Source organism: Notechis scutatus, chromosome 4 (assembly GCF_049901735.1).
Source record: "Notechis scutatus isolate UNSWTSFEM ecotype Mainland chromosome 4, rNotScu1.2, whole genome shotgun sequence".
Taxonomy (NCBI): Eukaryota; Metazoa; Chordata; class Lepidosauria; order Squamata; family Elapidae; genus Notechis; species Notechis scutatus.
The window spans coordinates 107936007-107963698 of NC_142012.1; the positions used below are offsets into that span (position 1 = coordinate 107936007).

The window sequence follows — 27692 nt, forward strand, 5'->3', positions numbered from 1 at the left end:
GATGATCTTCAATTTACAACCATATATTTAGCAACTGTTTGAAGCTACAATGGCTCTGAAAGAGAGTCTTACAATGGATCCTTGCATTTATGGCTGTTGCAGTATCCCCACAGTGATGTGCTCAACAAACAGGCACTTGGCAACAAGCAGATATTTATGATGGTTGCAGCATCCCAGGGTCACATGATCTCCACTTGCTATTTTCCCATCCAGCTTCCGGCAAGCAAAAGCCAGATTCACTTAATAACCATCTGATTCACTTAACAACTACAATGATTTGTTTAACAACCATGGCAAAAAAAGATTGTAAAATTGGGGATGACTCACCTTATCAACAGCCTTGTTAGCAATCTAAATGCTGGTCCTAACTGTGCTTGTAAGTCAAGGACTATCTGTAATGTATTTTTTACACATGTTATCTATTGATTAGCATTACTCTTATCTTCTTCAGGATTTCACGCAAAGAAATATGTACATATCAGAAAACACAATGTAAAATGCTGTTTTTAGACAAATATTTCCAATACCTCACAGCCATCCTGGATCATCCAATCAATAACATCACAGTGACCTCCATCCGTAGCCCAATGCATAGCTGTACATCCACCAAAATCCCTGCTTAGCCAGGAAGCTCCGTGGGATCTGAGATACTTGACAATATCCAGGTGACCAGCGAAACAAGCTATCATTAAACTGTAAAATAAAAGCATTTATTAAGGCTAAAGCACTCATTTTGAATTGCTGAGAGGTGGAAAATAAATAATTAACCCCTATGTTAGTCTACATACACTTCTAGTTAAATATTAGTTTTCATGGAAGATTTATTCTTTTACATTGTATATTGCTATATTAGATGGTAGAAATATGAGACGATCTCATCTTTTGTGACTGCAATCCTTTCTTTGGATTTCTGGTGATTATCATCTTGATTCCTTTCTTAGTAAATAGGTAATTAATTTCCTATATCCCAAAATGCCAGATAGCAAGAAATATTTTGTAGCATATAACTTTTTTAAACATTGCTAGAACATCAGGTTCCTTTCACTCTTCACACTAGTGTAAGAAAATAATTCTTTCATAGATGGGCATGCAAGAAGGATGTTTATCTTTCTCCTTGACTCAAAGCTTCAGAAACTAAAAACCAAACTTCATTAAAAATGAAAGTTGTTGATTGGGGTTTCTGATGAGGCAAGTGAATTAATGCCCATATTTTTTAATGATCTGAAGTTTGCCAGGGGTATGTATTACAACTGAAAAGACAACTAACTGGGTGTGACTGTAAAATTCCATTTAGAATAAAGGGAGATCTGGAGATTTGCACTCCAAACAGCTGGTTTTTAATGAATAGCCAAAACCAATGTTTTTCAGTCACCTGAGCGCATCCAGTTTCTATCTGCTTATTTAAAAAGTAGGTGCAGTCACATATCCACGCAACACTGACTTGCTTCAGGCATTCATACATTTCCAAATCTTGACCAACAAATGCTCTGTCCTACACATTGGTAAAAAAAATCAATATACAAAAATACAAGCTAGGCAGATATGACCTCATTGATGACCCTCACTCTGTCAAGGACCTTGGAGTACTCATGTCAAAAGACCTAAGGGCCAGAGTTCACTGTAACAGCATTGCCAAAAAGGCATTAAGAGTTGTAAACCTAATATTACGAAGCTTCTCCTCTGGTAATATTGAATTGCTAACTAGGGCATACAAAATCTTTGCTGGACCATACTGGAATACAACTCATCAATCTGGAATCCGCACTGTATATCGGACATTAATACAATTGAGCGAGTCCAGAAGTATTTCACGAGTACTACACTCCTCTGCTCACAACAGAATACCCTACACCACCAGGCTTGAAATTTTGGGCTTGAACAACCTTGAACTACGCCGCCTATGGTTGGACTTAAGCGTAGTACACAAAATTATCTGCTACAATGTCCTACCAGTCAATGACTACTTCAGCTTCAACCGCAACAACACAAGAGCACACAACAGATACAAACTCAATGTAAACCACTCCAAATTTGATTACAGAAAGTACAACTCAGCAACAGAGTGATCAATAACTGGAATGTACTACCTGACTCTGTTGTTATATCCTCAAACCCCCAATCCTTTAACCTTAAATTATCCACCATTGACCTCACCCTATTCCTAAGAGGTCTGTAAGGGCCGTGCATAAGTGCACCATCGTGCCTACCATCCCTGTCCTATTGTCCCCATTTATCCATACCTATTTCCTGTATTCTTACTCATGTTTATTCTTATACCTATCATCTTGTAAGCGATTGACAAATTAAATAAATAATAAAAATAAATAAATAAATAAATAAATTTCCACAGAATTGTATGTACACAGGCACTCAAATCAATGTTGCATTGCCTGGCTAATAGAACCAAACCTTGATGTTTTTCTAGGACATGCTGGTTCCCAGAGGCAACTTTACCCCACCCAATCTTTGGACCTTATAAAAGCAAATGCTAAGACAGAGTGGGGAAAGGGGCATGCACAGCAGGAAAGGTAAGCACAAATGGCCTACAGATAAGGAAGTGGAGGTGATGTCAGCAGACTGAATTAAAATCCCTTTGCCAAGATAATGGTGCTCACCATGGCTTATGGTCCTGGCATCTGAATTAAAGTCCTCTTGTCTGCTTGCAAGAGGTGATGTCACCTCCTGCAAGCAAGCAAGACAATTTTAATTCAACTGCCAGGATCACAACCCACCGTGAGCAGCATTATCCTGGTAGAGGCTTTATCTAGTGCTTAGAGCTTTGCCTGCAGCTTGGGAGCAACTTGAAAAAGAGCAACCACATTGAAATAGTACCTCATTTCAACTATAGGTGATCCTCAAGTTGCAACTGTAATGGAGCCTGTCCATTAGGATCAAAAATTGGGACAACGTGAACTGCCTCGAACAACTACCACCATCTCTGCTCTCCCCAATGCATTCATTAAGTGGAGCTCAGAATTGGGGGAGATCCTGGGTAGCCAAATGCAGGCACAAGCCCACCTGCTTTAGGCCTTCCCCACCCCATGCTCCATTTCCGCCACTGCAAAGCTGTCTTGCCAGGGAGAAACAATGGAAAGGAAAACGCTGGGCTCACACACTTTTCCTAATTCTGCTCCTACTCTCCCTTCTGCCAAGATAGACTGCCTTTCTGGGGCAAAAGAAGGACCAGTTCCTAACATTTTAGAGCCTCCCGATGGCCGATCAGCCAGCCATTGATTGGAAGGATGCAAAACTTTCCTGCTTCCAGCTAGGCTTTGGAAAGCTGGCCCCTGCATAAAAGGCAGCAACTTCAGGATGAGCTTCCCAAACCTTTCTCATGCTTAATCCCCTCCCCCAGAAAACCACATTTCTTCAATAAATCAAACAAACAAATCTGGGAGCAATGGACTTGTTGATCTATTCCACCTCATCCTCACGTCCAAATTAAGTGCTAAAACTAAATTCTCCACCTCTGCTCTCAAATCTCTATTCCAGGCAGAAGAGTAGACGAATGGAAGCAAGAAGGAGAGAAAAAAAAAATCTTTATGCAGTTTTTCCCTTGCACTGGAGGAAAATAACTTCATCTCCAAAAGTTAGCCAATCACTGTAGAAACTTGTGCAACAAAATGGAGGACGCTAGGCCTTTACAAGCTTTAGCTGTTCATCTGGTTGCCTGTAGAGTCCATCAGTTTAAAGGCTAGACTGTAGGTTGTTCTCTACAGCTCTGGGGAAAAACTGCAGAAAGATTATCTTTCCAACTATGTACTTTATCAGCAATTTCAAAAGGAGGATAAAAGTTAATTAAGCATGTTTATTACACAATCCAAAATCAAGACGCATATATCAAGTCTTCAGTCTTAAGTCCTCTGGCTTGAAAGAGGTCTATATATTCCCTCATATGTACAATATTATTAATGCTCTTTTTGTTAAGGCTGTTAAGTATTTTAGAGAAGGATGTCTAGTGGTTAAAGTGCTGGTCTAGGCACCAGGAGATTTAGGAATGAAAGCCGTCTGGGTAACTTTGGGCTAGTCACTCACTCTCAGCCCAACTCACTTCACAGGGTTGTTGTTGTGGGGAAAATGGGAGAAGGAAGGATTGAATTAGAGAACGGCCTTGAATTATTTATACACAAAATAAAGTCTGGATGAAAATCAAATGCATAAAATAAACAAGAAATTCTCTTTTGACAATAGAAGTGATTTGATTAATAAAAAGAACAAAGCTGTTTGACACAAAACAATTACTTTTTCAAAGATTTAAAAAATTAAAGTCAGTTGCTTAATCCTGCAGTTGAGAAACTGGACAATATAAGTGTCTTGATTTCAGACAATAATCTTAACATTGATTTCAGTTAAATTAGATCAATATGATCATAATGAAGTAAGTACTTTGTAAAGCTGGTTTCCATTATAATTTTTACAAGTGAATAAACAACACATTTTTAGTTGAATGAGATCATTAATACAGTAGGACACATTCTTCATATACATGTGATTTTTTTCATGAAATTCAGAATTAAATGACTATATTTTCATCACTTTTCAGGAACTTTGTTTTGTATATCTCTAATTACATATTATCTGCTTAAGTATTTATATACATCAGATTGGCACTAGATCATAAGTAAATATTACTTTACCTAATATCTAATAATGAAAAATAAAAATAGTTATATACAATGCCATAAAATGCTACCTGATATTTATATTTGTTTACTTAAGATACATTTTCATTTGCCAAGTAGATTTATCTAGAATTAAGGCAACATGAAGGATTATATGCTTCTCTCCCTCAAGAGTGAATGAACTCAATTCAATTTGTTCTGCCTATATTGTCCATTGCAATATTAATGCATTAGTACCAAACATTTATATATTATTGGTACTAAGACTATGCAAAGCTTTCAAAGAAGATGCTTCACAATATGTATCTACAAAGCACCTCCTTTCAAATAATTAGCAGACAGGCTCAGGCTGACTTTGCATGCTGGGGCACATATAGCCTGTTGCAGGAAAGATAATGAATGAAGTGGTAATGTATGTACACACATGCTGAGATAGCTCTGAACAACTTCTGAAGTAGCTAAGTGAACTTGGAAAGATGCTGCAGCCTTTATGACCCCCAAAGAAGTATTTTGTAGTATTTCCCTGTATTGTAAAATACTTTTTCCAGTTTACATCTCCTAATTGATATTCTCAATTATTTAACTACTTCTTTCAAACAAATACATATATTTAATGTAATCTTATATATACCTATCTTTTCCACTGGTATTTTTCAGGTTCACATCTGCTCCATTTTCTGCCAAAACCTGTACAAGGCTAGATATAAAAGAGTAGCTTCATATTATTTCTATATTTACCTTATATTGTTTTCATAACTAGCTTCCTTCCATAATTTGTAAAAATACATTTCAGATTTAGATGCCAATTTTAGAGTCCTTTAGTAAGAAGTGGATGAAGTTAAAAATAACTTTCAATCTCAATTTCATAAACACTCTGTTTTATAAGCTAACAATATTATTTAGAAGCCATTGCAACCATAGGTTCAATGTATTTTAACCTATAATTGATTAAATAATATAGAGCAAAAAAGGGCAGCTGATTTTCAATGTACAGTACAATAAAATTCTGTAATATAGAACAATTGCTAATTATATTACAATGACATAATGATTAAAATCAGAAGACTGAAAAGGGGTACTTAGGACTATCATTCTAGTGGTATACTAGTGATAATACTTTTATTTGATATTTGTTTATATCCAAGCACAGTGGCAATATATTTAAAAAATTAACACCCATAAATGAGAACAATGTATCTGACAGCATAGGTGGGCATATCTTCTATAATTCAATCTGATATTTAATATTTGAACTTCAATAATTGAATAGCACAGCCTGCCCTGTGGGTTCACAGCTATAGAATATGTGATCAAGAGTAGCAGTATTACTCTATATACTCAGAGTTACATATATTTCATATAAAATTCAAAAAATTACAACTTAATTACTGAATACTTATAACTATGACTAAGGAAAAATTAACATAATATTATGGAGAGTGATGGGAAAGAACTGATAAGTCTTTTGGAGTTAAATCTTCAAGTGCATCACCATACAGTCATTCTGTTTTGAAAACATTATGTTCATATAGTTCTAAAAAGACATTAATAATGAGGATCTAAACAAATGCTAAAATACAAATCTAAGAATACTCAGGTGAAATATATAAGAAAGATAATGCCATACCTTGTATATCCTTTTTGTGAAGCAACCATCAATGCTGAAAATCCTAGTTTATTGAGTGTATTTACTACAGTTTGCCTTTTAAGGGGAAAAAAATCATTATCCACAGTTTTTCATTCATCTCATTCCTGAATAATATTTTGTAATGTTATTGCACTTTTTAACCATAAAATTAAAAATAGTATTAATCATTTCAATAGTTTTGTATAACTGCCACAGGACCTCAAGAGGATCCTGTTGTACTGTTGTGGAACTGGTCATAATTTGTTGTGGGAGAAAATTGAAGTAGGGAGTATAATATTAATTTGAACTGATGGAAAGACTAGATAGAGGTTTAAGTAAAATATGTTGATATTTATTTATTTAGTGTATGGCATATCATATATGGACTTATCTAATACATACATACATACATACATACATACATACATACATACATACATACATACATAACCTAGATTAGTAGAGCACAATAAAATATAAATAAGAAGGATCTATGTTCAAATATCAATGTCTAAACAGCTAACCATTGAAGTGCAGCACCATTTATATTAAAAATATCAGAGACTGGACCAGTATATGTCCTCAGCTTACAGCCGGTCATGATGTGATCTACAGTTTGATGTGGGACCTCATAGTCACACTGAGGTGAGGATACTGTGTCCCATTTATGCAGAGAATCCTGGCAAATGCCTTGTGAGGTGCGAATCCTATTCAGGATTGTCCATAGCTGATATGATAGTTTAAAGCCTGGCACTATCTTTGTGTGTGTGTGTGTGTGAAAGACATAATTTATATGTCTTTCTATGTCTGGGAGTTCAGCAATCCATTTGGTTTTCTACTGGGAATTGATGTTAAACTTGATGGGCACACGTTATGCAAATTCCAGTGGAGGCTTCCTGGATTTGAGTCTTCTGGCTGATAAATGAGGAAGGTCGGCATGCACCATTAGGATTGAGTTGTTCATAATTTTCTGTTTTCTCTCACTAGTTATTCTTGCCCCCATAAAGCTGGCAGTTTTATATGGCTTATAACAGGAAGCTAGCAAGTCAGAGTGGTTTTAATACATCCACTTATAATTCTCATGGTGGTATAACTTTACTAGTATGGCAGCTGTTAAGCCATATAGGGGCACAGTATTCTGCTGCGGAGTAGACCAACCTGAGTGCTGATGACTTGAGGGTGGCAGCTGAAACTCTCCATTTAGTTCCACAATTTCTGGAGTATGTTGCTCCTAGTATTGATTTTGGCAGCCAAATTCTTTAAATGTATCTTATAATGAGCATTAAATGTATCTTGTACTGAGCCATGGTGGCACAGTGGTTAGACTACAGTACTGCAGGTTACTTCTGCTGACTGCCAGCCAACTGCAATTTGGCAGTTCAAATCTCACCAGGTTCAAGGTTGACCCAGCCTTCCATCCTCCCAAGTTGGGTAAAATGAGGACCCAAATTGTTGGGGGCAATATGCTGACTCTGTAAACCACTTTGAGAGGGTTGTAAAGCTCTGTGAAGCAGTATATAAGTCTAAATGCTATTTCTATTATAGAAGAGAATCTGGTCCAATGTTACTCAAGGTACTTTAGATGGGGATTGCATGGGAGTAAGTTGTTTAAGTAGACCATCAGGGCTTCATATGATAGTTTGTTGTTAAGGTGGAAGCACATAGATACCGTTTTGCTGGTGCTAGGAGTGAGCCTCCAGTCAGAGAAGAATTTTCCTAAGATTTTAAGATCTTTGGACAGGTGGCTATTTGCCATCTCCATGTGTTTTTCTTGTACTGCTATGGAAAAATCATCTAGTACCTAAAAGCAGTTCAGCACTTAATTTGGTCGATATCACCAATAAAGGTAAATTTTCAACAGTTCTTTCTGAAACAGCATGTGGCTGGGTGGACTTTTGCTGAGCTTTGGTTGCTCTGTAAGTTATGCCTCAGGATTCATGCCTTGATTCACATGGTTAGACTACTGTAATATGCTCTACATGGGTCTGTCTTTGGAAGTATCTCTGAACCTACATTGGTACAAAATGTGGTAATAGGCTTCTTATAAGACAACCTCTAACAGAGTAGAATTACATCTGTTCTCCATTGGCTGCTGGCTAGCTTCCAGACTAGTTCAAAATCCTAGTAATTGCTTTTAAACCTTTCACTGGCTGCATTGGCTTATATCAGGCAACCAAGTTATAATATGAACACTTAAAGGGACAGCCCTTACCACACTTCTTTTCTGCAAGGTCTGTGAGGTATAGGCCTTTTCAGTGTGGGACTTAATTTTTTGAAACATCTTACCTTCCTAAGTAAGGCTAGGTTCCCCTTTCTTGTATTTATGAAGCAAATGAAAACTCGTGTTATTATAGTCAGCATTCAGCTCCTTTGCCTTTTGAGTATTTAATTTCAACTTGTATTTGTATGCACTTTATATTATGGTTTTAACTGTGTATACCAGTTATGTTGTTTGTCATCCTAGTTTATTGAGGCAGCTTATATACACAGTAAATAGAAAATAAATACATATATAGAGAACATAAATTGCTATCCAGTGATACCCAAAAGTTCTATATAAGATGCTGGTCTGCAGAGGAGACCAGCATCTCAAGACCAATCAATACAGTTTAGATTTGCTCAATAAATACTATTATCTAAATGGTTGCAGTAGGTACAACAACAGCTTTAATGAAAGAAAAAGCTTAGAATCTGGTCAGTCTGGTTTCTTCTGACATCATATCTCTGTGACATATTACATTTTAATTTCATTCTGAGAGTTCAGAGATAAATGTTGAAATGTAAACCCTTTCAATATAGTCTAATATTTCAACATATTTATCACTATTTGTGAAGTACTTTCAGAACTGTCAGAACAGTATTTTGCTCCCATTTATGATTAACTAATCATTTATGATTAATCAATGACTAATAATTATGACTAACCCCATTCATGACTAACCAGAAGCTTTTAATCTGATGCAAAAGGTAGTTCTAATCAACAAAAGTCTGATGGATACCAAAATTAGATTCCAACAGAATGTATGCAGGAATTTGTATATTCTTGGTACCTAATAACTACAGCTCCAAAACTATGTGCTGTGGTACCCTGGGTTACTGCATCAAATTCACAGGGGCATCTAGATATCTGGATATTTGCAGGGCACAGTGAAAAAATTATTGAGATATTAAGGCTGCAATATATCAAGAAGCTTGGAAAGCTCTGAACTAAGTCACTGATTAGTTTTCTGATCACAATGACATATTATTCAGAGGGTACCAAATGTTGAACAAGGATCTCCAAATATGCCTAACGGTTAAGAATTTGCTTTCTTGAATTTATACTGAAATGTGGAAAATCTAGAGCACATGTAGAAAATCTTTACCCTTCAGGCACTGTTAAATAGGTGGTCATCAACTTCAGTTAAAACCTCAAATTCTGAAGATGCTAGGAATTGCAGCATCTGGAGGACCCCGATTTCTACTTCTGATCTATATAGTAATCACTACTATATATTTTTCAATTCCATGTGCAGCCAGAAATGAAGCCATTCCCTGTGGTTTTTTTTTAAGAATTAGCTCTATTTGTTCTTGCTCCATTCTTCTCCCTACTACTATATCAATTTTGTCATTGCAGTTACTCATTTGTCATTCTACTAGTCCAAGAGTATAAAATATATGATGATGATGATGATGATGATGATGATGATGATGATGATGATGATGATGATAAGATGAAGAAAAAGAAGGAGGAGGAGGAGGAGAAGAATGTACATATAACAGAATAAAATATATGACAAGTCTCCTTATTCAAGAACAATCTGGCATATATTTTAGCCACAAAAGCTATTAGACTGAAGGATCTATAATTGTTAGGATCCCCTTCATTCCCTTTTCGGTATATTCAGTGGGAATTACAATTGCCATCTTCCATCAATTTAGGATATGGTGGTTATTATTTATACAAGTAAGTAAACCTCCTGAGGAGCCCACCAATCTGGGTATCTTTTAAATAGACTGGAGAGTGAAAAGTTCTTATGAGAGGCTTTGCTGCTTTTCAGACCTTTATGATAGATGTAGTCTTGTTTTCTAAAACTGGTGGCCAATGGGGTCTATCATCTATTGTGCTAAATCATTATTTGGTAACTATTTCTCAACAGGTTCCAAGAGAGGAAGCAAGTAATGATAATAATTTTGCTCCTCCTCAGTTGATTCAAATACAAATATCTGTTTTTCAGAAGTGCAACCACTAAATGCCGAAATATTTTCAAATTATGAATGGGACCCCACACTAAATTTCTTTCCAAATAATGGCCACTACTAGCAGACAACAAAAACAAAGCACAGATAGATCTTAGCAACATACTATCTTCCTTCATGCTATGAGAGTGAATGACAGACAGCATTGTGTGTATTAACACATATGCAGGCTGCTTCTCTCAGCCTAATGCTACAATTATCTTTGAATTTTTCTTTAAAACACAAACATCCACCATGATGAACAGTGGTACAGAATTGGCTATTCAAGATCTTTGAATCCCCCTCTCTACTTCCCCTATTAAATTGCAGTGCCTATGATAACTTTTTCTCTCACACTAGAAGATATATAAGATCTTTCTGATATTCTCCCGAGAGTGCTGCTACACTCCAATTTTCTTCTCATCTCTATGCTCTTTCAGAAAACTGATCAATGATTTAAGAGGCTTATAGCCAGGGGTGGGATAGAACAACTGGTTCGGTGAGCGCGCGCTTTGCATGTGCTTGCAGCGTTTGAAAACTGCCCATTTTCAGCTCTAATACTTACATTGCAGCCCCGGTGAGTAAAACAGCTGAGGCGCAGCAATCTGCTGTGCCACGCGAATCAGCTGAGCTGCAAAACACGGAAATAAAGGACAGACTAGGGCAGGGGCAGGTGGGTGGGGCCAAATGATCTCTGAAACTACCAGTTTGAATTCCGTCCCTGATTATAGTACCAATGCAATAAGTGCTCTGGATCAAGATTGTCCTATTTCTGTTCCATTTGACATTCCTTTCCTAGGCACTATATAAGTTCCAACTCTATCATTACACACATTTAAAATGTTCAGAGGAAATCCAGCTCCATCTCTTAATACATACAGGTTGTATGCTCTATTGGCATCTCTGTACTGGCTGAGAAGCAATATAGGCTACTAATCTCTTATACAGGTAAAACTCGAAAAGTTAGAATATCGTGCAAAAGTTCATTTATTTCAGTAATGCAACTTAAAAAGGTGAATCTAATATATGAGATAAGACTCATTACATGCAAAGCAAGATAGTTCAAGCCGTGATGTGTCATAATTGAGATGATTATGGCTTACAGCTCACGAAAACCCCAAATCCACAATCTCAGAAAATTAGAATATTGTGAAAAGGTGCAATATCCTAGGCTCAAAGTGTCCCTCTCTAATCAGCTAATTAAGCCATAACACCTGCAAAGGGTTCCCTGAGGCTTTAAATGGTCTCTCAGTCTGGTTCAGTAGGAATCACAATCATGGGAAAGACTGCTGACCTGACAGTTGTGCAGAAAACCATCATTGACACCCTCCATAAAGAGGGAAAGCCTCAAGAAGTTGGATGTTCCCAAAGTGCTGCATCAAAGCACATTAATAGAAAGTTATGTGGAAGGGAAAAGTGTGGAAGAAAAAGTTGCACAAGCAGCAGGGATGACTGCAGCCTGGAGAGGATTGTCAGGAAAAGGCCATTCAAAAGTGTTGGGGACTTTCACAAGGAGTGGACTGAGGCTGGAGTCTGTGCATCAAGAGCCACCACACACAGACGGATCCTGGACATGGGCTTCAAATGTCGTATTCCACTTGTCAAGCTGCTCCTGAACAACAAACAACTTCAGAGGCGTCTTACCTGGGGTAAAGAAAAACAGACCTGGTCTGTTGCTCAGTTGTCTAAAGCAGGGGTCCCCAACCACCGGTCCGCGGACCGGGACCGGTCCGTGGAACAAGTCCTACCGGGCCGCTGGCTTGCTGGGCGCCGCCATCTTGTTTTGATGAAAAAGTGCTTCCGGTGAGCTTTTCCGGTAGAAAGCTCACCGGAAGCACTTTTCATCAAAACAAGATGGCGCCAGCTGATGTCAGTACCGGGCCGCGCCATAAAAAAGGTTGGGGATACCGGGCCGCAGCGTAAAAAAGATTGGGGATCACTGGTCTAAAGTCCTCTTTTCTGATGAGAGCAACTTTTGCATCTCATTTGGAAACCAAGGACCCAGAGTCTGGAAGAAGAATGGAAAGGCACACACTGCAAGATGCTTGAAGTCCAGTGTGAAGTTTCCACAGTCTGTGTTGATTTGACCTACACCATGTCATCTGCTGGTGTAGGTCCACAGTGCTTCATTAAGTCCAGGGTCAACGCAGCCATCTACCTGGAGATTTTCGAGCACTTCATGCTTCCTTCTGCAGACGAGCTTTATAGGGATGCTGACTTCATTTTCCAGCAGCACTTGGCACCTACCCACACTGCCAAAAGCACCAAAACCTGGTTCCATGACCATGGGATTACTGTGCTTGATTGGCCAGCAAACTCGCCTGACCTGAACCCCATAGAGAATCTATGGGGCATTGCCAAGAGAAAGATGAGAGACATGAGACCGAACAATGCAGAAGAGCTGAAGGCCACTATTGAAGCATCCTGGTCTTCCATAACACCTCAGCAGTGCCACAGGCTGATAGCTTCCATGCCACACTGCATTCAGGCAGCAATTGCTGCAAAAGGGGCCCAAACCAAGTACTGAGTACATATGCATGCTTATACTTTTCAGAGGTCTGATATTGTTCTATGTACAATCCTTGTTTTATTGATTGCATGTAATATTCTAGTTTTCTGAGATTGTGGATTTGGGGTTTTCATGAGCTGTAAGCCATAATCATCTCAATTATGACACATCACGGCTTGAACTATCTTGCCTTGCATGTAATGAGACTATCTCATATATTCGGTTCACCTTTTAAGTTGCATTACTGAAATAAATGAACTTTTGCACAATATTCTAATTTTTCGTGTTTCACCTGTAGTAGTCTAATCATTAGCTGCACCATGCTGAAATTGGGAGTCCTGAATCTTGCATTTGTAGATGAGCCTGACACCATTGTATCTTTTTATATTGTTGCTCTATAAGACGAATCTCTTTCTTAGCAGCACACATTACTGATGATGCATTGTCTTTGATTACCTGTAACATCGCTGGATCCAAGCCAATGATATGAGAATGTTCCATTATACAAATCATATATATTCAATTGGTATGACACAATGATAACTCATGTTAGAAATTTGTTATTAGGTTTAAAATAAATGTGGTACAATATTTAGAAGCTTATTCAATTTTCATTATTTTCTTTAATTAGCTATCACATCTACACACACACACTGTGTGTGTGTGTGTGTGTATCCTTTCTTACCTTCCTTGAAGAATATGAATAACATCCTCTAAATCATTTCTGCTTACAGCACGGTGGAGCTGTTCTCCACTCATTGGTTCACCTAAAGAAAAGAAAGGAAGTTTATATATGTGTGTGTGTGTTTGTTTGTCAATGATTAAAATCTCGAATATAATTTATTAACATTCATGTGTTTCAATACAGCATTTGGATATCTTTAAAAGTCCCTGTTTTATTGACAAAGGAATGGTTTAAAAGATCACCTCAAAGTCTTCTACTAGAAAATGTAAGACCATTATTCTGAAATTATGAGCTAGAAAAATCCCTAGCCCAAATTTCATCTCATGAGATGCGTAAGAGCTTTAGGTAATAAACAGTAAAGGCTCTCTCAAATATAGACAGACTCTGGATATTTACATAAATAGAACTCTTCAGTTTTCCTGACAATACAACAGAAGTGGTTTGCTAATGCTATCTTTTGGAATGTTTTTGATTTCCAATTCAAGCCCTCAACATCTCTATTTGCTAATGAACTTCCATCAGGTTCAACACTATTGAAAAGCAAAGTTAGTCAAGTATTTAAGTAATCAGTTATTTTTTTCTGCCATCTTAACTATCTGCAATGTGGAGAAATTAATAATAGAGTTGTTGTATGTTCACAAAAGCACTGGACAGTTAAAATTTAAAAAATATTTAAATTGTCTTTTATTATGCTGCAATGCACCTTTATTCTAATCAGGCTATGGGGTCTCATCAATCCAGGTAGGTAGGCTTTACAGATAGAAATATGGCTCCAATTTGTTAACATGGGGTTCCCTATGAGACAGATAGCAAAGAGTGCACTATGAAACTGACAAAAATTGTATGGTTATCTGGACAAGCTAATATGGCTGGAAAAATAGCTTATTCACATTAAGCTGCCTGACCTAGTATGAAGAGACTGAGTAGGAACAGGGCCTGAAACCAGAAGGCACCCAATCAGGACAGTATGGAGCACTCGAAACAAGAGGTTACAAAAGAGTCAAAACACTATATTTGTTCATTTATTTACTGAAGAAAATGATCTAATGCTACATATTTGTGTGTAGAAAAATATGCAAACCTCTAGAACTATTAGTACATTTGAAAGATAAATGAGAGTCAGGTGTTTCAATCAATGGGAAGATAATCTGATGTGAATATGGGAGCTTCTCATTTAAAGAATTCTGGGTATTCACTATTGAAGTCTGAATTTTACCACACAGGTTGTAGAAGTGTGTCATAGCTCAAACAAATGGAATTTCTGAAGACAGTTGTGGAAAGGTTACAAACTATTTCCAAAAAGTTTGGGCTCCATCAGTCCAATGTTAGGCAGATTAGCTGGGGAATGGAAGGATTTTTGTTAGCATTTTGAAGATGGGATCTTGAGAGTGTTGAAGCCCCTTGGGGGTTTATCTGTGCCCTCAGGATCAACCTGAATTGGAATGCAAATGGTTGTGGAATCTTCTTGGAACTGCTGAACAGAGAGGACCAATTAACATTTTTGACTGCGGAGGGCTAAATGTTTGAATAATATGAAATAAATAAAGACAAAGATCAATTAATAATAAGGAATGGCAAATACAAAATAAGTCTAAAATATAGCCCTAAGAGGAAACTGCTTAAATGAGAGCAGTACTATATCTTTATTTTAATGAATGAGTTTCTGCTTTCCTTCCAAAGCTGTTTTCATTTTGCATATATTTCTAAATTGTTTGCTTTATATTTTATTAACATATTGTGACCTTACTTGTTGTAGTTACACAAATAGGTGAACTATAAACAGATTCTCCTTTAGGATCTGTGACTTTAAGTCGAAATCTATACGTTGTTCTAGGTTCAAGACCTTCCACAACATGCTGTCGGGCATATCCCCTAAAAAGGAAGTAATTTAGTTTTTTTAATTACTTTCTACAATTTTAGACAATAATTCGTATTTAAAGGTAATTCTCTACAAATTTGAACAATATATTAGCATGTCTAATACTTAATACCTGTAAATGTCAATGCTACTGAAAGAAAAATTCATTTTGTGGATAAAAGTGAATCCATTTTTTAAAATACATACTATTTTTCTTTATTATGCATCAACGAACTATCTGCATATTCATATGTGTGTGTGTCCATCCAATGTTATCATGTGATGACTGCAAAACAGATGCAGAATAAACCCATTCTTGCATAAATATTTAAAATATGCAGATGTAAAAAAACAACATCAGAGATGCAAGAACTGAACATCTTTGAAAACAAGAGTCAGAATATCTGCAGAAGTGTCATCAGATATACATTTACAACATATTTTCAAGGATGAAAAGACAAGGCTGATTATTCTAATGGTGTGCACTAGGATTAGACCAAGACACCAGAATACCACCAAAACTGCCATGTACTACTGCTTCATTTAATAAAAATCTTTATAAAACTGTTTCCTAGACCTTTCAGAATAATTTAAAATTTAAAATACTGTTGATGGTGTAAGATGGCTAGTTTGATAAATGATGTAAAAGGGAATACTGAAACAGTCTAATTCTGCCACCTAGTGAAAAATTCCAAAGAATCTTCCAAAAAAACCCAACCTATTGTAATTTAAAACAAAGCAAGTAACAGCAGTTAGGGCACCACTGATAGGCAAAATAACTGCATACCCTCTCTTTTCTCCTGTATGATAAATTTCCAATTGTAGAAAATAGTTGATATAAAGAAACATGAAAATTGCCTCTATATTCATTATATCAATTTAACTGTGAAATATTTGTTCCTCAAATTTAATCAAACTACAGAGAAACAAAAGGAACAGAACTAGTGAAGGTCTGCTGAAGCAATTTTGAAAAGATATCATTATCTATCCATATGTTTAAAATGAATGATGCTTTTATGTGAAGTCATGAGAAGAGCAACTTCAAAGGGGAATGTGTATTCTCTTCTAAGTTAACCCATAATGCAACAGGCTAGCTCTGGAATTAAGATTCTACTTATCTCATTGACTATCTAGAAATCTTAGTGTTTGCAACCATGATTCCATGACTTGCTATAGTATCCTGATATTGTTTATGTACTGTTTACCTGCTGCATAACAATCTCTTCCCAGCCCAAATAATCTTTGGGATGGTAGTGAACTATTCAAGATTTATTATTCTGGAAATCTTCAACATCTACTCTGAAACATCTGTTTGTTTTGTTCTTTTAAATTTTGCTGGTCATTGACCAAATAAATATTGATTGATTGAAATAATCTGACCATATACCTGAAGGATTTGAATAATTTTCTGAATGGGCTTGGGGAATTTTTCATCTGATCAGTCAGTGATACTGTTCAAACTCTGGCTGATCTGTGGAACAGAGAGATGGTCCAGGTGGTTGATACAATAACTTCTATATATCTTTCCTTTAAGCAGGGCTACATCAGCAACTTGATTTTCTAGGGAACTAATGAAGGTAGAGAGTGATAGTCTAAGTGGAGGATCTCAAAGATGGATCAATTTGGCCACTAATTTGGAATCTACATATTGTAAGAGTCATCTGAATTCATACTCAATGGTAGCAAATGCAGCAAAAAGGATTTATTTCTCTGCCTCCATTGTATTGCACCAAATGCAATGACAGTAATTTACCATATTCTGAAACATGTTCTCCGATTAGTGTAAACAGGAGGTTGGAACAGTAAGAACAATTTTCACCTTTCTTTGTGTATATATATGACACGGTGGCTGAGCCTGTTGATCAGAAAAATCGGCAATTCGAATCCCTAGCACCGCGTAACGGAGTGAGCTTCTGTTATTTGTCCCAGCTTCTGCAAACCTAGCAGTTCGAAAGCATGTAAAAATGCAAGTAGAAAAATAGGGACCACTTTGGTGGGAAGTTGTTCTGTGCGCCTTCGGCATTTAGTCATGCCGGAGACATCTTTGGACAGCGCTGGCTCTTTGGCTTTGTGACGGAGATGAGCACTGCCCCCTAGAGCCGGAAATGACTAGCACGTATGTGCGAGGGGAACCTTTACATACATACATACATACATACATACATACATACATACATCTGAAACATATGAATTATTTTCTGCTTACTGTATAAGTTGAGAGTCAAAATTTCTCAAAAAACTATTATAGTTATAGCAACAGCTAATACTTGCTCAACTACAAGGCAGAAAAGCAAAAGGCAACCTCTCTCCATTCTGTCCATTAGGATTTAAATTGTGTTCCACAGAACCTTAGGGTTCTCTGAGAACTTCATGGAGTACCATGACAGGTGAACTTAAATAAATAAAAATTCATTTACAAGCGGCTAATTTTTTATTACCAAAACCTTTCTCTTGATCAAAGCTTCAGGGATTTGTTTTTAATAAACAGGTTCTGCTGCATGAAAATATTTGAAAACATCTGTTCTAAATTGTGGGAAGTGTATGAGAAAGAAACATTGGCATTAAATTGCAATAAGGATGAAAAAGGAAATGCACTTTCATCATAACAGATGGCAATCAACTATTTCAGTGATTTCCTAGAATGCAACAAAGATTCTTATTTAGCATTGTTATATTGTTAAACAATCTTAAACTGAAAGCTTAGAGCCTTATTAAGCTATGCCAAGTTTTCGCAAGATTCTGCTTAGGTTTTGCCACTGAGCCTAACAAGTGTACATACTGAAGATGCAAACAAGTCCTATATAGACATATGAGTTACTCAACTGCTTGACATTTTCCTTTCTGGCTGATTAAATTGATCAAGTTGGAATTCACTCTATAGTTAAGATATATGATGAGTGCCTTCCTGAGTGCAGAATATGTTTGTGCCTGCGTAACAGTTAAACAGAGAGTTTCAAGTACTTCATTGAAAAATCCCTCCCTTATCCTACAAAATCACTATAATTATAAGCCAATCTCTTACATTCAATTCTTGGATATATTGAGAAAGTCATCTCTGGCACTTCTAGATACATTTGGATAAAACTGATAATCTGGAATTATTTCAGTAAGACTTCTAATTTGAGTTTTAGTGATGAGACTACTTTGGTCACCTACCCATGTTCGCCGAAAATAAGACTGGGTCCTGTATTAATTTTTGCTCCAAAAGATGCATTAGGGCTTATTTTCCAGTTAGCGTTTATTTTTAGGGAAATATGGTACTAAACACATCTGGCTAATGATCTTAAATGGGGCATATTTTGGGGGTAGGGCTTATATTACAAGCATCCTGAAAAATCATGCTAGGGCTTATTTTCCAGTTGGGTCTTATTTTCAGGGAGACATGGTACCTACATTATCTATGCTGGGTCATAGATTTGGCTATGTCTTCTGATCAATTTTTGATATTATCAAGCATGATTTAGAATGGTCATTTGATGGTGATGGTCACTGTCATCAGTTTTGCTAGAATTTTATATTTTCCTATACTATTCTATATTTGTATGAAACTGATGGTGGAGGTCATTTAGAGCTTTGAAATGAGTGCCATCTTTCACTTTCTGCAAGTCTACTGTATCTCCAAGAAAGTTATTGGTTTTTATATTGTTTAACCTGGATGAATAAAAAGAGTCTGAAATTAAATTTATTAAAGAGAAAGATACTGTTCATAAGACTACTTGGGATATTGTTGCACTCTTCCAGAAAAAAACAACTCCTATTGTCACTGGAGTTGCAGGTTGCAGGAACATTTCAGAATAAGTAAGATTTGTGACAGTGATCTCTACTTTGGTTAAATTTTCTCTTGACAATTGCAACATGCTCTATGCTAAACTTTAATTGTTTCTGGAAATTGTAATCATTACAAAATGCAGCATTCGTGTTACCAAATGGTGCAAGGTAGAATACATGGTGTCTGTATAAAAAGTTCTGCATTGCCTGCCAATTGCATACTTGGCACAATTTAAGGTATTGGCTAATAGCTCATGGCATAAAAATCTATGATACCACATCTCGGTCTATGAACCCAATTGGAGGATGCTTGGTGCTCCCCGAGCTTGGTGTTTTTCTTGCAGATGTTTCTTTATCCAACTGGGTAACCACATCAGTGCACCAATAATGAAATGTCTGAAAGAAAACCATCAAGCTCAGAGAGCATCAAGGGTCTCACAGTTCAACTCTGAGATACAAATATTCTCTTCTATCAGAACCTCTTCTGAAGAACCATTATAACAATAACTAGTATTTTGCAAAATCCTTGTCCTCTGTGGTCTTTTGAAGACTATGAATGTTTCACTTCAGGTAGATGTATTTGATTCCCAGTTTTTAGGAAAATTGTAAAAACACAAATTTGGTCTTAACTGTTAATTGATTTTAATTATATTGATAGTACTGTCATTTTTTAATATTTTGTATTAAGTTGTTTTAAGCTATCTACAGTTTTTATGTAAGTGAAAATATTGGGTGTCTATGAACAGATAGACAAACAGTACAATGCTGTAAGAACTTGGTTATATCAAAATAAGAAAGTAAGTAAAAGGGAAGATTGCACATTCCCATGCAATAAACCCCTTGGTAGTATTTGATCCATCTGTTATTACATTTCATTTCAAATATTCCACTGAGCTACATAAAAATAGTGATAGAGTTCTGCAATCCAAAGAACTGAACACTGTATTCTAGTAACATTAAAACTACATCTAAGAATTGATTTCAGAAACTGACCTGGGAGTTATGTTAGTTGAATTAGTCTTGTATGCTCAGTCTTTTTTTTTTTTTACTTGTAGAAACAAAACGGTAGAATTGAACTTACGTGTAAATCAGACCATATTTATGCAACTTGGGATCTTCTCCTTCAACTGAAAATTTTAGCCATTGCTCTTGAGGACCTTTTCGTTGTTCTTCTAAGTTCCAACTCAGTTCAATATTATGATGGCTCACATGGCCTACAACTGGAGGGGGTGGCTTTACTATAGAATGTCTTCCTACAAATGAACCACATCAAAATTAATTTAGTATGATAATATATACAAACAAGTTCCAAGAACTGAAAAAAGCAAACTATAAATTAAAATAAATGGCAGTAAATCAGAACAGAAATATAAAATAGCAGCAGAACAGATTGCTGTTTGTTCAAAAATGCCTTATGCTTTTAAACCTTTTAAAAAGAGTTTTAGCTTTTTATTTGAGTGCCAACAGGGACAGAATTCCATGCTATTATTATTGTCCAGCTGAAAATCTAAATATACTATTAGGTTTATTGTAGGGGAAGAAAAAGAGAGGCATACTGAATGTTCACCTAACCTTCTTATCCTGGCTTCATACACAACTCCCTCTAATTTATTATTTGTAATATAATAAATTAGTACATCAGATTAAAATAATATATTTTCTATTTCCCATATTTTCTAAGAAACAAAGTACAAACCCAGCAATATAACAAACTAGTAATGGTTAAGTTTCCTATACACTGACAAAGAATGTAAAATTAATTGATAAATATAAGGTTAGCAAGGCTTCTGTGAGTTCTAAAGAAAAGATAAAATATGATTCCTAAGACTAAGATAAGAAAAAAAAAACACTCCTAGAACTAATAAATACCGTAGTCATATAAACATTGCTTTGCTGCCTAAACCATAGATCAGGCCAGTAATGGCGAACCTTTTTGTTATGGTGTGCTGAAAGTGTGTGTGCGCGCAATAGCACACACAATGTGTGTGTGCATGCCAACACCCACAATGCAATGTGCCCCCCATGCATGCGTGCACGATACCCCCGCCCCGCCCCTTTGCATGCACTGTGCATGTGTGAGCCTCCCAGCTGATTTTCGGCCCATTTGAGGGAAGCCTCTGTAGCCTTGGGAGGCCAAAAAATAAGCCTTCTGGAAAGACCGGAAGTGCCCATTTTCAGCCTCCGGAGGGCCTCTGGAGCCTGGGGGAGGCCATTTTCGCCCTCCTGGAGACTCGAGGGGAGCCTCTGGAGCCTCTGGAGGCTGAAAACAGGCCCGTCTCGGCACTTCCTGTATTTCCTGCATGGCAGTGCAGTTAAGTTTGGCTGAGGCTTGCATGACCGCACCCACAATGCAATGTGTCCCCCCTCCCACGCAGTAGAGGGGGGTTCCATGTTTTTAAGAGTTGTATTAGAAGCAGATAAAAATTCTAAACTATTTACTGCTATAGATGGTGGGTGCAGAAATGAAGAAATAATGTCAAGATGAATTTGTGCTTGTCTGATCAATCTGAAAAACACAAAAACATAGTTGGTGGAAACTTGCAAAACGTCGATTCTTTATCTCTTATTTAAATTAGCTTCTTAGCCTTTTGGCTAAGATCAAGCATAATATCAACTGGGAAGTTATTATATGATTTTATAGTGAGTAAAAATATTTTGTTTCAATGTATGCTTGTAAGAATAGTCCAGCTATTAAAAAAACAAGTGCAAAACAAAATACCGGAGGCTATAAAAATGATGCCTGGGTTTAGATTCAATTTAGATATTGCATAGTATATTCGTTTTATAGTTTTGACCAACTTGGAGATTTATGACATCACAGTTATATTAAAACAGAAACATTATTATTGTATAATTATGCCAATTTTTGTTTTTTGTTTTAAACAGTTAAAGATATTTTCAGTACTCAGAAACCTAAATCATTATTTTAAGATACGTAAGGTTTGTCCTAAGCAGATCTAGAAAAGTAAAGTCACATAGTGTGAAATTTGATTAACTCAATCTGTCTAGAAATAATTTTTTACATGCAACATATCAAATCCTGCAGTAACTTACACCTTTGCATGCCGTTATTATACAAATGATACAATTAAGTTATTTATGTCATCTTGCAAAGATGACATCCTCCAATTTAATGGACCATTCATGAATAACAAAATCTTCTCCTCTCAATTAGCCTGTAAAAATGAGATTTCATAGTAATTTTAGTAAGCAAGACAGCTACATAATTATTATATGTACATAAATAATTATATAGACCTATCATAAGAACATGTCTTTTAAAAGAAAGAAAAGAACAGGGTCATCTAATTCTATTCACTATGTTTTCTAGTGAACTGTTTTATATTTTTAATAATGAAAAAATATTAAATCAGCCAAAGTTCCCATCAGCTAATCTTATAACCTCCTGCTGCAAAGTCAATTTTGTAGTTTACTTTAGCTTCTCTGGAAACATTTAAAACTTATGAAAAATGAAAAATTAAATTGGGTTTCTTTTCAGTAATCTGCTTTAATTATTGAAAGCAACTACTTTAAGAAGAATTACTTAATTCAGGATCAACTTTATCTTGTCCTGAGGGAAAATAAAACTCATGAAGAAAAAATAAAGAGGCGACATAGGAAATGTAACAAAAAGGAATCACAGACATATTAATATTTCACTGGTCCTCCATCTTGTAATGGGGTAACAATTGAAAGATAACCTTTAAACTCTATGAATGCTGGTAGAGCACTACTTACATGGAATAATCATCCCAGGATTGAGAAATCTAGTCATACAGTATACATATATGGACTGCCATTATGATATCAGTCTGAGTCACAGAACACAATCACCATAACCTAGTCTCATGAATTAACATATTATACACTCCATCCATTGTATTTCTCTTGGTTATTTTAAGATAGGTAACTTTCCACTTTCTCCTGCTTGTAGACCTATTTAAAAGCATGCCATGGGTGTTCTAAGCAGATTTCTCTTCTAGAGAGTAACTACTGTATAATTCATATACACCTTTGCAAACAGAATAGGAGTTGGAAGGGACCTTGGAAGTCTTCTAGTCCAACCACCTGCTCAGACAGGAAACCCTATACCATTTCAGACAAATGTGGGGTGCCACAAGGTTCCGTCTTAGGCCCAGTACTCTTCAATATCTTCATTAATGACTTAGATGAGGGAATAGAAGTGGAACTTACCTAATTTGCAGATGATACTAAGCTGGCAGGAATAGCTAACACCCAAGAAGATAGGCTCAAGATCCAGCTGGATCTTGACAGACTAGAACACTGGGTCGTATCTAACAAAATGAAGTTCAATGTAGAGAAAAGTAAAGTCCTACACTTAGGCAAGAAAAACCAAAAGTACACATATAGACTGGGTGAAACTAGGCTCAATATCAGTAACTGTGAGAGGGATCTTGGAGTCTTAGTGGACAGCCAGCTAAATATGAGCCAGCAGTGTGCAGCAGCCGCCAAAAAAACTAATGCAATCCTAAGTTGTATTAACAGAGGGATACAATCAAGATCAAGGGAGGTACTAGTACCACTCTATAAAGCCTTAGTAAGACCACACCTAGAATGCTGCATCCAGTTTTGTTCACATTACAAAAAAGATGCTGAGACTCTAAAAAAAGTACAGAGAAGAGCAACCAGAATGATTAGGGGACTGGAGACTAAAACATATGAAGAATGGTTACAGGAACTAGTAATTTCACGAGCATGCACTGGCAATTTCCGCAGCCCGGTTGCAAACACCTCATGGGCCACAGATTGACGACCTCTAGTATAGATGGTCTATTTCCTTTTTATAGTGTTCCAGGTTGCTGCAGTGCATTTGTGCTTGTCTGAATGTTTTTATATAGCTCCTCTTGTGGGAAGTTAGGTTGTTACTTTGGTCACAGAGCACTAGGTTAGTGAGATTACTTTTTGATAGACATGCATTTCTAATTTGTCATCCTTTCTTTCTTCGTTCAATACTTTTGGAGACTTTAGGGAAAGGGCAGGGAGGAGCACTGAGCCCAAATGACTTGTTTGAGTAGGTATATGTAAAATATATTGATTACTAATTAGGATCATATTATGATATGGGTAGGGTCAAGGAGAAGAACCTTGCCCATTTGGGCCCAACTTGGTTTTGCCAATTGGCTTGGGGCCTCAAGGTGGGGCTCTCATTGCCAGAGGTGGTTGTCAGGATAAGAAGATCTCATCTCTGTGCCATCTATCTATTTTTTTTTTTGCAGTGTTTTACATTTTTAATTTGCGTAGTTTTAAATTTTCAATTGCTTTTCTGTCTATTTATGACCTGTAAGCCACCCAGGGTTGCCTTATTGAGAAGATGGGCAGCATATTTTAATTATTTATTATTTAGTTATTTGATGGATAACATTTCTAAAATTGCAAACTTTAACAAAGAAAACCAGAAAAATATTTACAAATACTACTAGGGCAAGTGCAGATCTTTGGCAAAGAATTATATTTCTAAGTTTCAAAGGCATATTATCAAAAAAAAAAAAAAATTCTAGTTATCTCAAATTAATGGCTATTTTTTGTTAATAATCTTTCCAAGAAAAAATTACAGAATTCAAACATCCTGTCAGCAGATTGTAAAGTTGCGTTAAAGCTTTATATCATATATCATTCAACTGTTAAGAAAATGTTTATGATCTTTGCAAGAACTCTTAAAAAGTTTCACCAACTCCTTAAACTATAAGATTTCAGCACTAATACCTATCTATTATTCCCCACTATAACCTGGATATCTGCTCCTTATAATTCCATCATCCAATTTTCCTGCATTTTCTATTCTTTTCCCATTCTAAGAAAATATTCCTTTTTTACTGGACTCTTACTCTGTATGCTTCTCCTTAAACCAACATTATCATATTCTTCTTCTATCTCTGAAATAACATCAGGCTATTTCAACTTGACCCAGTGTTTCAGTTTAAATCAACAGGATTCCTTTTCTTAAGAAATTTCAGAATGGAGATCAGTTTAGAGCTAAAACATCCCTATAAATCAAGATACACATGGGACAAATCATTGCTTGTTCTATTTTTCTGGATCTGGAATATTAAAGTCAGGGCACAAAAATCCAAGCATCCTAAAGGGTTCAGAGGATTGCCACCTTTTCACTGGCAGAATCCCTCTGCTTTAAACAGCTGTTCAGCAACCACAAATTCAACAGGTGAAACTTGTTTCTCATGGCAGAGGATTGCAGAGAAAACTTTACCAGAAAAAGAAAGAAAAAAAGACAATTTATATCAATCCTTCCTCCTCCTGTCCTTTCACTTTAAATTTAAAAGGACAAATTTTGCACCCATTCCAAGGTCTCCTACTCTCAAGGGAATACAATACAGGTAGTCCTAGGTTACAACAGTTCATTTAGTGATGGTTCAAAGTTACAACAGCTCTGCAAAAGGTGACTTATGACAGTTTTTCACAGATTTACGACCTTTGCAGCATCCCCACAATGCCACAATCAAAATTTAGATGCTTGGCAATAATTCACATTTATGACCATTGCTGTTCCCAAGGTCATCGTGTAAATTCACCTTTTGCGCCCTTTTGGCAATCAAAGTCAATGAAGAAACCAGATTCATTTAACAACCAGTTTACTAACTTATCAACTGTCTCGATTTACTTAAAACTGTGGCAAGGAAGATCGTGAAATGGGGCAAAGCTCACTTAACAACAGAAGTGCTACAGGTCTACTTCACACTAGTCTCTTTATACTCTTCCAGAAAAAGCTGGCGCCTCTCCTTTTCCATGAAAAGTGTGTTAAGAAAAATTTCTTTCTGGAGAAATGTTGCCACTGGGGATTTACACACTGCACAAGTGCCTCTTCTCAGGCTCAGCTGCACTGGGCTGCCAGGAACAAGTTCCCGCGCTCAGCTTGCAAAGAAGCCTTCGGGGCTCCTCTTCCTGGGTCTCCGGAACAGCCCTCCTCCCCCTCTCTCTGCTCCCAAGGGGATCTCCCGCGTTTCCCTCCTTCTCAAATCATCCGGCTCCCTCTTTTCCGTCCCTTCTCCCTCACCTATCCCCGGCTCCATCATCATCCGCCTTCAGAGCTGTACTCCAGTCTACAAGGCCGCGCCGGCGTCCGGTTGCCATAACAACGTAACGGCCCAATTAGGCGCGCAGCTCACAGATTGATCTCTGGGCGGGGTGGGAGAAGGAGAGGCGTGTGGGTGGGTGTTTTTTTGGGGAGGGGGGCAGAAAATTGTCGCCATGTATTGCTGACCGGAATGCCAACTGGGGAAGGGTGGCACGGCTAGATAAAATAATCGAGTCTTATCGCGAGTAAACTCCGCTTGGGACTGTCCCATTTTCCAGTTTCGAGTTGCCTTCCTGTTCAGGAAACAAACGAATGAGGAAGCAAACGGAACATCGAAGGTTATTTTTAGCGAGAGGAAGAATTTTCACAGCCTTATGAAGATTCTCACATCTGTATTTTGATGTGTCTGTGTTTTAGGCGCTGGTGTGTGTGGATTTGCATGCATAAACACACACACACACATGGGAAACGGTTTAAATTCTTGATCTGATTCCAGATGTTTCCTATTAAACAGTGCTGTGAAATAATATTTCATTTCTCGCTCTCAAATCCCAGAAAGCTCAAGCTTGCAATTTTTTAAATGTTTGACACAGAACTAAAGATTGTTAAAATACAGTTATCAAACATTCACATCCTGTGATTAAAAACTATTGAGATTAAGGGACTGTCTTCACCATCAGTCACAATGCCGATTCTGTAGTACACTTTTTCATAGGAATTGGGAAACAGGTTTTTGGCAAAAGCGAGGCACAGCAGAATTCTTAATCGTATTCTGTATTAGCAAAAGAGAAGCTGGAGACTACATTGCAGGAGAACAAAACCATCTTGCTATTAATTAGTCCAAACTGAAAAAGAAGTTAACTGAACATGCCAAAAACTACTGATTTTTTCCTAAACTGTATCTCCAGATACACATCATTCTAAATGAGGGTGTTTTGATGTTTGAACTTTGATTTAAAAAATTTTATGAACTTCAAGGTCTAAAGCAATAACGAGGACCAAAATTTTCAAATTGAATAGGTAGTATAACCTTTGAACTAAATTATTTTAATGGCTTTCATTTTTCACCTGCACTCTAACACTTTGGCATTTTGTTAATGTCATGGTCTTCACTAAAAACCCAGTCAGTGTTTAATTGTTAGGAATAGCATATGAAGAAATACTCTAAGAAACAGTATTTGTCAGAATTATTTGACCCTTACCAATCAATGGAAAAGAGTTGGAAGAGGAAAGAATGCTGAAACATAGAAGATTTAGAATCAGAATAGAGCTGGAGGCGACCTTGGAGATCATCTAGTCAGCCCCGTGCTAGAAAGGAGGCTTTTTAATGATTTGCTTTTCATGATTCTAATAA

At 36.7% G+C, this 27692-nt stretch overlaps 1 protein-coding gene across 4 annotated transcripts in view; it reads right to left on the bottom strand.

The window, feature by feature from the left end:
- Positions 1–26378, bottom strand: part of FANK1 (fibronectin type III and ankyrin repeat domains 1) — a 61232-nt gene extending 34854 nt beyond the window's left edge. For 3 of the 4 annotated variants that reach the window (XR_015749378.1, XM_026667217.2, XM_087964324.1), the window contains exons 1-7: positions 26318–26378; positions 20369–20540; positions 15409–15533; positions 13662–13743; positions 6250–6324; positions 5254–5319; positions 528–693 (exon numbers count right to left, since the gene is read on the bottom strand). Coding sequence is in view for 2 of the 4 variants with exons in the window: in XM_026667217.2 (XP_026523002.2) it covers positions 528–693; positions 5254–5319; positions 6250–6324; positions 13662–13743; positions 15409–15533; positions 20369–20540; positions 26318–26339 (708 nt within the window). In the remaining 2 variants the exon portion in view is untranslated. The remainder of the gene's footprint in view (positions 1–527; positions 694–5253; positions 5320–6249; positions 6325–13661; positions 13744–15408; positions 15534–20368; positions 20541–26317) is intronic. The other variant, XR_015749379.1, reaches the window with a different exon arrangement.
- Positions 26379–27692: the final 1314 nt, after the last annotated feature.